Raw genomic sequence first — 11,290 nt, 5'->3', positions numbered from 1 at the left:
TGTGTTAGTAAAATGTGGGTCATTAAATTAATACCACTTTTGCTTTCTTTGTAAAATGTAAGTCACATCCCTAGTTTTCTTTCTGTGTTAGTGACATGTAGGTCATTAAGTCCCTATCGGTCTTCCTGTGTTAATGAAAATTGGGTCATTAAATCTAGAGTTCTTGCTGTTAGTGAAATGTGGGTCATTAAATTCACAGCGTTCTTAGTCTGTCAGTAAAATAAGGGTCATTAAATCCATACATTCTTGCTTTTAGTGAAATGTTGGCAACTAAATTGGAGATAGAAAGAAGGAGTGAAAAAGATTTTGAGCAATCAGGACCTGAACATACAGGAGGGTGAGGGGCGTGTAGGGAATAGAATGAATTGGAACAATGTGGTATACTGGGGTCAACATGCTGTCAACGGACTGAAATATATGCAACAACTGACCAAAGCTATCTGTATGAAAGATGCGTGTTGTAAAGGGCACACACTCAAAGTCACTTCAAATTTATGATATTTATTAGACATTTTGTACTCGGATTTAAATAAAGGAAATAACATATAACAAAGTGTGAAGATAACAGACCAATTAATTGTATATATATATATATATATATATATATATATATATATATATATATATATATATATATATATATATATCCATCCTAAGAATATATTAAAGTACTTAACTTGTATCAAACGATAATCTGAGGTAGAACTTCTCCACAGCGAGCACCAACACGAAGAAAAAAATGTTTCTCAGCACGTGTCAGCCCAATATTTATTGCGCAGATCCTTATCCCAGACTCTGCTGCCTGAAGAATAAATCTGTCAAAAGAAAAACTCACTCTTGAATTCGTAAATGCTTTTCCAAATCTCTTCTTTCTCAGTTTTATTAAACCTCTATATTTCAAAGCCTGGCCATGATGAGGACTTTTGTCCATGACTGGAGCATTTAAAAAAAAAAAAATTCCTTGGATTCTCTGCTCTCTTAAATCTCTTCTTTCCACATACACCCAACAACATTTTAAAGGTAGTACATTTACTCGCATCCCAATGAACAAATGAGTCGTGCATTTTCATCTTTCTTACAGTAAATCTGGCATTATACACCCTCGATGCCATTTGTACTATAAAGGACATCTCAGAAATGCTCCTTTTCTTTCATACTTGTTCACCATTACCAACATTGGCAAGTTAGCACCAGAAATAGACAAAAAAAATAAAAGGACTTAATTGCTCACATCTATTCTCTACCTGTTTTGTGTAATGCACCAAACCTACAGCCTCCTATCCACAACCATGCCCCACACTTTCTGTGATTTTCCCCTGCTGCTTCACATGCCTTGGTTTAATCCACTGACTACTTTGCCTCCTGTATATCACATCACTTCACTTCATTGTATCCTACACATGAGCCTTGCACCCTCCTGCATTTTCAGGCCCCAAGCACTCAAAATGTTATTCACTCCATCTTTCCATTTCCAATTCAGTCTTTGAAATCCCCATGGTAGAGGATCTCGCTTGCGGGTGAGAGGATATCACACTCACAGAGTTTAGATAGTTGAAGAAGGATATGAAATTTGTAGAATCTGGAAAGCAATAGGCAAAACAGAAGAAAAGTGTGGAAGTAGGGAGACAGACTTTGAGCCAAATAACATTAAAGTTTGAAGACTCAGTGTATTTGAGGCATGCAACAGGTGTGCTGATGTTGGGGTAAACACAAACACCACCTCTGAACCAGAATCATGAGTGGAGGTTTCAGTTGGATGTGAAAATGGGACTAGTGAGAACATCATTAGACAACTGTGTCTCAGAAAGAAGTAAGATGTTAGGAGAAGTACTAGACAGATGGTGTTCAACTGAGGATAGGAAACTAGAGAGACCACAAATGTTGGTATAGTGAATAAAAAAAGAAAAGTCTAACACCATGGAAAAGGTTACGAGAGGGGCTGGTATTAATACTGCCAGAACCCTCCGTCTCACTGGCAAAAGAGTTGGGCAGAAACCCGGAGACTCTAAGCACCCCATTATGCCGGGGACTTGGGGCTATAGATCTCACAGACTCTGTCATGATGGTACAAGTGTTTAAGTGGACAGGAATTGGCAAAAGTACTTGTGAGGAAATAAAAGTATAAGTTGAACATCCCTAATTTGAAAATCTGAAATCCGAAAAGCTCCAAAATCCAAAACTTTTTGAGCAGCGACATGACGGAGAGCAAAAATGGGCATGTTTGAAGGTTTAGTAGTTCCAACAATGTTATATGGTTATGAGGCATGGGTTATAGATAAGGTTGTACAGAGGAGGGCGGATGTGTTGGAAATGAAATGTTTGAAGACAATATGTGATGAAGTGGTTTCATCAAGTATGTAATGGAATGGTAAGAGAGATGTGTGGAAATAAAGAGAGAGTGGCCGAGAAAGCAGAAGAGGGTTTGTTGAAATGGTTTGGACATATGGAGAGAATGAGTGAGGAAAGGTAGACAAAGAGGATATATGTGTCAGAGGCAAAAGGAACAAGAAGCAGGAGACCAAATTGGAGGTGGAAGGATGGAGTGAAAAAGATTTTGAGCAATCGGAGCCTGAACATTATATTATTTTATTTTATTTTGCTTTGTCGCTGTCTCCCGCGTTAGCGAGGTAGCGCAAGGAAACAGACGAATGAAATGGCCCAACCCACCCACATACACATGTATATACATACACGTGCACACACGCACATATACATACCTATATATCTCAACGTATACATATATATACACACACAGACATATACATATATACTAATGTACATAATTCATAGTCTGCCTTTATTCATTCCCATCGCCACCCCGCCACACATGAAATAACAACCCCCTCCCCCTCATGTGCGCGAGGTATATATATTGCAAGAGATCACACTAGTGCACGTGATTTAGTAAATGCTGATCAGTTCCCATGCGCACTTTCGTGTAATGATGACATCATTGGGGGATATACAAGAAAGAGATATAGAAGAATCAGTTGATACACAAGGAAGAGATATAGCTAGGACGCCATTGGTAAACAAGCCTTACCCGAAAGGTTACCATTTGGGTAACGCTTGTGTCAAATATTGCTGAAGATGGGAAAAAACTGCAATTTAAGATTGAAAAATCTATCATAAAGCTAGAAGAGACAGAGAAGAGTTTACTTATATAATTTAGAGTAAAAAAAAGCTTATAAGATGACATATAAGTATTCCTAAAAGTAATGGAAAGATATTCCATCAAAACATACCTGTAACCAGAATACACATACAACGAAGATCCAATCACTAACATGCCATCACAGGTGGCCAACTCCTCTCGAACACTTTCTACACGATGTCTTGGCACATTATCACCAAAGAACACTATATCAGGTTTCATGAAGCCTCCACACTTCTCACAAGATGGCACATGAAAATTATTTACTTCCTCCTGTAAAAAGTGTTGAAAAAATATAAAATATACATACATAGATCCTCATCAAAATATACACATCTAAATCCTCATCAAATTATTCATACCTTCATCATCAAAATATGCACACCTATATCCTCATCAAAATATACATACCTAAATCTTCAAAATATTCATACTTAGATCCTCATTAGAGCAGAAGAAAACGTAGTTTTTCTCAAACATTTTTGTCACCAAATACATCCTTTTCAATAGCCACGTACAAAATACATGCTTAAGAATTTTGGAAGCTGGTGTGGCTATGAAATTAGTTTGATGAATATTGGTTAAGATACATCTATGATAAAGATGTCAGTAACACAGACAATCAAGATGTTGATTAACAAGTATACAAAAAGTTTTGTAGAAGAGGACCCTGGACATTAAAAATAGTGATCAAAGTAAATGTTGGAATAACAAGATGGTATTGAGTTGTGAAGGAAATGGGATAGGATTCATGGAAAATTAGCTTCAAGTGAATTTTTTATTTTCTTTTTTTTTGATGTTGGAGACTCCAGGCTAAATGTAGAAAGGTTAATAAAAGGGAAAAAGAACAGACAAGGGAAAGTATTTGTGAATTATGCAGGAAGTGAAAACCTATCTTTTAAAATGTGCCTGGTCATATCTATAAGGAAAAACATGAGGGTGTAGAGTGTTTGAGGTGTAAGAATAGAAACAGTTATCAAACAGTTCATCTTTGAGTTGCCATCAGTCACACATTAATCATGCAATGCAGCAGCTTGTGAAGTATTACATAGTCTAGCTAGTGGTGGGGGCAAATAAGTAAGAAAGAAGTATACATACACACACACACACACATCTTTTTTCTCATAGATGTTCATCATTTCCCGCATAAGCAAGGTAGCACCAAAAACCCAAAAACATGACAGAGCCTTAGAGGGGAAAATCTTCACCTGGCTTTTTGCTCTATTCTTTCACATGGAAAGTAAAACTACAAAGCTGCCTCTTACAAACACTAGAACACTTTCCACTGGCACCAGATTTTCTGCTCATGGTCTTAAGATTACAAGGTATAACACATACAGTACACTGGAGCACAGAGCACCTGCAATGTATAAGCACCTCATTGCTCACAAAATGGGCAGGAGGAAGTCACTGGCAAAGATGCTTCATAAAATCATGGCATACTAAAGAGAGCACTCTCACCCAGCTGACATGGAGGTTTAGGTTACATAGATCCTCTCTATTTCTACTGGAAAGCAATGCTAATGCAAAACTATTTGATAGATAATAATTAATTTCCCAAATAAACTGATGAATTACGAGAAAAATGATGTGGAGTAGCAATTTACAGCAGGTACCCTCTGTAGACAAATAGACAGATAATCAGACTGGAATGTTAAACAACAGACAAACAAAGAAATTACCTGAGAGAGCTCAACATCTCCATCAGGTCGTATTTCCAATGAATGTGCCAACATGTGCTGATTGCTTTCTCTCAGTCTGGTCTGAAAGTTGTGACGGGCCACCATCTGGCCGCAACACATACACTTCACATTGAATGCTGTTCCTGTTGGCAAAATAGACGCTTTCAAGATATATCTATCTATCTATCATCATTAACTATGATGTCAATTCCACAGGGCAGAACATGGACATATAGCCTGTAATATCACTCATCCACATCCTGAACCGATACTCAGTGTCTTAAAGTAAAAAACGGACTTTCCACTTATAAAACTACTTGTTTCTTACATTTTCATGATGCATAACTTACAGGTAAAACTGCCATCATCCAAAGAACAGCAGTGTATTTATCAAACCAGCCCTCAGGCATTAAGTGTCATAAAGAGGCTTTCCTTAGCCAAATGATCTTCACGAAACACATTTTAGTACTACACTAAGATTTTTCCTTATTTGGATTATGTATGACCATGATGCATGCTGAAATTGATCATCAGATCAAACTAAACTGAGCAATGTATGAGTCATTCTTACATTCAACAAATGGATGAGACAAAAATTGCTGCCACTAGCCAGTCTGAATAAACTATACACCAGATTAACAGGCATCAGACTATTACAATCTTTCCACCTTATGCTAGATATGAGAGAAATTTTCACAACCTGTTTTATAAGGTGGTAACATACAGTTCCAACATTTAATATACTCATATAAATTATTGAATAAATGAAGGCTGTTCCTTGTTGTTTCCTATGGATCAAGCAGGGGACTCGAAACTTCATAATTCCCTAGTGCATAAATTACTGAATAAATGAAGGCTGGTCCTTGTTGTTTCCTATGGATCAAGCAGGGGACTCGAAACTTCATAATTCCCTAGTACATAACTCATGGGAAAGGTAAGAGCTAGAGACCTGAAGTCCCTCCTATGGGAAAAGCAGGAGACCAAAATTCTTTCAGTCCTTCCCATGGGACGGGCAGGGAACTAAATCTTATAGATACTCCCATGGGACAGGAATAATGTAAACCCAACAGTCCTTCCCATGGGAAAGAGAAGAGGGATAATGACCCTACATTCCCTCCCATGGGACAGTCACAAGACTACAAATCCTACACCACCTCCTATGGGAGAGGCATGGGGCCATCAAACTAATGATATCTTCCATGGGACAGGTATGAAACTAGGTACTGTATAGTTTCCTTTAAATCTGATTTAACCTCCCCTATTCCTGACCACTAATAAATATCTTCCATTCTTGCCTTGAATATTCTGATCTTTCAGATCCGAACCTCTTACTCAATGACACCAATAAACTTTTTTCATTACCTTGATACAGTATATCTTCTTAAGTCTCTTTAATATAAAGAAAAGACACATTTACAATGTATCATCATGGAAGAAATGTACAATGATATAGGTATGGATAGGATATATAGATAGGATTCTGTGCGACTCACCCTCCTGTATACTGGGGGACAGTAAATTGCACACATGCAAAAAAAAGAAAATAGGAGGGCGTGACACACAACAAAACTTGGTATAAGGAACTGGCAGAATACCTGCTAAAGTAAAGTCATGTGATATGTGCTATTATGAGTGTTTTTATGGAACATTCTAAATAACAATCATCCTCAGCAAGAAACATCCAACTAAATAAAAATGTTCTAACAATCACTTTGAGGGTTTGCACACACCCCTTTTCTATAATTCATGAAAAGGCATGAAGGATTATTCAATCAGCTGTTCACTGATAACACAGCACTGGTGGATGTTTCGAGTGAGAAACAGCAAAAGTTGGTGACAGTGTCTGGAAGTGTGTGAAAAGAGGTTATCAAATTAAGCAGGGTTAATGGACGGTTACCTTAGTTGGGGTGCAAGTCTTAATGGAGAAATATTGGAGAAAGTGAAGTGTTTTAGGTATCTGGAAGTGGCCATGGCAGAGAATGGAAGCAGAAGTGTGTCATACGGTGGGTGGAGGGGCAAAGGTTCTGGGAATACTTAAGAATGTGTGGAAGGGAAAAAATAAGTATGTTTGAAGGTATAGTAGTCCCAACAATATAATATGGATGTGAAGCATGGGGTACAGATGAAAATGTGTGGAGGAGGGTGGATGTGTTGGAAATACAATGTTTGAAGACAATATGTGGTGTGAGGTGGTTTGATATAGCAAGAAATAAAAGGATAAGAGAGAAGCATGGTAATGAAAAAGAGTGTGGCTGAGAGAGCTGAAGAAGGTGTACTGAAATAGCTTGGACATCTGGAGAGAATGAGTGAGGAAAGGTTAATAAAGAGGATTTAAGTGGCAGAAGTGGAGGGAATAAGAATGGTGAGACCAAATTGGAGATGGATGGAGTAAAACAATTTTGAGTGATTGGGGTCTGAACATACAGAAGGGTGAAAGTGAATTGGAATGATGTGGTATACTGGGGTCACTGTGCTGTCAGTTGACTGAACCAGGGCATGTGAAGTGGCCGAGTAAACCATGGAAAGGTCTGTGGAGCCTGGTTGTCAACAGGGAGCTGTGGTTTCAGTGCACTGCACATGACAGCTAGAGAATGAATGAGTGAATTTGGCCTTTCTTCAGCTGTTCCTGACACTACTTCACCAACGAGGAAAATGGAAATCAAGTATGAAAGATAGAAACATTTGAATTACTTTAAGACTCAAGCAAACTGAAAAGGTCTAATAGATGGACAAATATATAAGTAGACTACTTCTTTGAAAGGTCACAAAAGGTGAGTCATTTAGAATATTTCAAAAATCTTAACCTCCAGTAACGCAACCTTGATATCTGTGATATCCAAAATTCTCAATTCTTAACAATATGTTATCCATGACATACCATGAAGTTCATAAATATTGTGGTTTCCAGCCTTGTGATGCAGCCGGTCGACATTTTGTGTCACCACACACTGAACTTTTCCTTTTCTCTCCCATTCAGCTAAAGTCCTGTGAGCTATATTTGGTTTGAAGGATGAGAAACGTGGCCACCCTATGAAATTTCTTGCCCAGTAGCTCTGACGAACTTTTGGTGATTCCATGAAGCTCTAAAAAATAAAGAGACAAAAAATCAGAACCAAAAAATGCTATACTCTTATGGCAGGTTCATCCAACAAAGCACTACAGGAGTCCCAAAGAAGAGGATCCTGAGACAAGAAGATACGTTGAGACCACACAGCATGTATATCAATTATGAAAACTGATTTCTTTGCAGTTTTTCTTAGCTTAATAACTCAAGAACAATGCATGATACGCACTTCATACTTCCACCACAAGTATCCTGTAAAAATGACGTGCATCATCATGCTAATGGGTGAGAAAATTCATAAGTGTTGCTATACTTTTATTTCTAGTTTTACCCTAAGATAAAAAAGAAAAATGGAACTTAAATTGTTAAAGGATTTTTCCTGTGGGGTTTTGGTATATAAAATTTTTTAGATGCATATAATTTACTAATTTACAAGAATGACAGGCACTTTCAACAGTACAACTTACCTTAAATTGCACTGGCCTTTTGCTGCTGGTGGCATATAAACCTACTTTTTCTGACCGATAGTCTGGAATACCACTTTCCGTTGAGATGCCTGCTCCAGTTAGCACGAATAACTTCCTACTTTTATCTATAAAATCTTGCATTCGATTCAATGCCAAATCCTGACAAGGTCTATGCTCTGGCACAAACAAGTACTGGGCACACCATCTTTTCATAAATCCTTGTTGTTGGAGCACAACCAGAAGTTTTAGTCTCCTCAACATTTTATTTTGGCAAAATGAAGTTCAATTTTTTTGCAATACTAAATCTGTACGTCATTAGAGTCAACACCTAATAACAAGAGGTAATCACTGGTATTTTCATTTGGCCCACAACTAATTCAGTCAGCACCATCACACTTGCCTGGAAATGTACGATAGAATTTTAATTCCAAAAGGAAAAAATCTCGGGCAGAGAATTAGAACATTCAAATTAACGCCAATAATCTTAAAAAGATTTTCGAACACATATAACAGAAGAGGTAAAATGTGCAAAGAACACTAAGGGAGAGAACCCCTGAGGTACAACCTACTTATATGGCAACCTTGTATTCCTTCATATCACAACATATTCTAAATTAACCAAGGGATTACTAAGTTGGGACATCAATTGCACATCTCCTAAGTCTAAGCTAAATTAGCTTAGGCTACTGGTCTCACTACTTTAGGACTGGAATAACATTTGCCTCCATCCACTCACTTGGCATTATACCTTCCTCTAGCAACACAATTAACAATTCAACACACTCACACACACATAACTCAAATGTATGTCATCCAAAATATTTGCACTGGCATTTACTTGATGCACATAGGCATCAGAAGCTTACAAAATTCACTATAATCCGTTTCTTAGTCTGTGGTATCCATTGCTGGGTTTACAGCTGTGTATTATGGTCTGAAATACATGCCAACCTTTCCTAAAGATTAGCTTGGCACGAGTCTTGAGTTCAGTGGGACTGCTACTCCCTACACTTCACAATTCCCACATAGTATCTTGTCCTGGCATGTGTTTCAGGTTCAGTGGGCCTGCTTCTCCCGACACCTCACATCAGTAATAACTATTCTTAACTGCAAACGACAAACTTCGGTTCATAATAGGATAATTTGGTATATACAGTGATATTTTGAGAATATAGAATATTAAACAATCTTTACAAACAAATGGGTATAAATTTATTCTAAAACAAAAACAGCATCACAAGTCGATAACTACCACAATCATTTACACACACAACAACACCATGAATCGCAACAGACTAGATTCATAATAATGATGTCATAAGATTTATCATTTGGAGTATTAAATATTACAGGTCAATCCCTTATATGTAAATGCATTCAAAAAATAAATCATATGCCCAAAATCAGAATCACAAATTGACCATTGCCATAAGCGTATATGCACTAGTGTTAAAATAGTTCACATCTCTATGAAGTTTCTGAAATGGTGACGCTGTTATCAGATTTACTATTTGAAGTATACAGTACCATAAATGAATCATTTATGAACAAGTATAGCTCAAAAAATGCAAGAGCAAAAACAGCATTATAACTGAGAGGAAACAGCATCATAAATTGATAATAATCATAAAAATGTATCCACTAGCACTCATAAGCTTCTCATGTATCTACTAATCTACCAATCTATGTATCCACTAGCACTCATAAGCTTCTCATGTATCTACTAATCTACCAATGTATGTATACACTAGCACTCATAAACTTCTCATGTATCTACTAATCTACCAATGTATGTATACACTAGCACTCATAAGCTTCTCATGTATCTACTAATCTACCAATCTATCTATCTATATCTCTGACAACCGTTCCCTTTGGAAACTCCCTCAAGGCGCTGGCCACAGTTCTGCTTCTTAGCCTTTAAAGGCCAATGGCAAAAGGTAACTGCAGTGCAGTGTTTCCAGAGGATACAAGATCAAGTTCCTACCATCTACTCCATCTAACTACTCATACCTAATGATCCTGCTTAATGTTCCTACCTACTACTTCTACCAATGCGTCTACCTCATGATCGTACATACTACTTCATAAAGTGGATAATTACCTTAAGCTGTTGACCTACATATGTCTAGGACTCCGGTTAAGAGGTGAAAATATCATTACTCTTCCTATATACATTTGCTATATTGGTTAACATATTCCTTTCGCCTTCTTCTAACTTTCATGTGCACCTTACTTTAAGTTTATTTACTTACAATTACTTTACATCCGTACGTCCGTATTTCTAAAGGTTTGTAATCAGTTGTTGACAACAACTACATAACCAATCCCTAAGTTCAGTATGAGGTTAGGTTAGGTTAGGTAATTCATCTCATATGTATGACGATTTGACCTTACAATCTTGTTGAGGTCATATTGTGCTGAAAGATCGTGAACATTTCCTTAAATAAACATGGCGTCGTATAATCAAAGTATTGTTTGCTTTCTTTATTTGTAAAGTTTACATGAAATTTAGTACCAGATTCCCAGCCTTGGTAGGAACTACTGGCAATAGGATTTAGCTCTCTTTAAAAACTTTAGGGCAATGTAAACCCATTTTCCCTTGAATATTAACTTCAAATATACTTTTAATATTTTATTTTCTCTAGATTCGGATTAATTCTTTAGATAAGACTTTATTCCATGATCATATATAGAAAATGTTCTTCAGTGTAGGATCTGTAATGATTAAGGAGAACAAAGTGGAACAAATGTGTATGGAAGAACAAAAGTTATTACCCCAACATTCTTCTTGTACAAACATCTTATATTAGCGTCTTCAGCGAATAATATAAATACTGTATATCACTCACGAAAATCATCCTCGACAAGAGATGACTTATAGATGGATATAAAATTTGGTATAAACCTCCCTGAAATACTC

General features: G+C 37.0%; 1 protein-coding gene across 4 annotated transcripts; it reads right to left on the bottom strand.

Moving 5' to 3' along the window:
- Positions 1 to 596: 596 nt before the first annotated feature.
- LOC139764888 (NAD-dependent protein deacylase Sirt4-like) lies at positions 597 to 10,778 on the bottom strand. 4 transcript variants are annotated; one of them, XM_071691943.1, is made up of 7 exons: positions 10,623 to 10,765; positions 9,234 to 9,474; positions 8,368 to 8,767; positions 7,715 to 7,919; positions 4,837 to 4,979; positions 3,246 to 3,427; positions 597 to 815 (listed from the first exon to the last, which is right to left on the bottom strand). In XM_071691943.1, exons 3-7 carry the CDS (start codon positions 8,626 to 8,628, stop codon positions 683 to 685), a joined length of 924 nt encoding a protein of 307 aa, XP_071548044.1. In that variant the 5' UTR covers positions 8,629 to 8,767; positions 9,234 to 9,474; positions 10,623 to 10,765; the 3' UTR covers positions 597 to 682. The 4 variants fall into 4 exon arrangements, with proteins under 4 accessions (XP_071548044.1, XP_071548043.1, XP_071548042.1 ...); XM_071691942.1 differs by having other exon boundaries at positions 9,319 to 9,474; XM_071691941.1 differs by lacking the exon at positions 9,234 to 9,474 and having other exon boundaries at positions 10,623 to 10,778.
- Positions 10,779 to 11,290: the final 512 nt, after the last annotated feature.

This window comes from Panulirus ornatus, chromosome 51, assembly GCF_036320965.1.
Source record: "Panulirus ornatus isolate Po-2019 chromosome 51, ASM3632096v1, whole genome shotgun sequence".
NCBI classification, from domain to species: Eukaryota; Metazoa; Arthropoda; class Malacostraca; order Decapoda; family Palinuridae; genus Panulirus; species Panulirus ornatus.
This window is presented reverse-complemented; position numbering and strand designations above follow the sequence as displayed.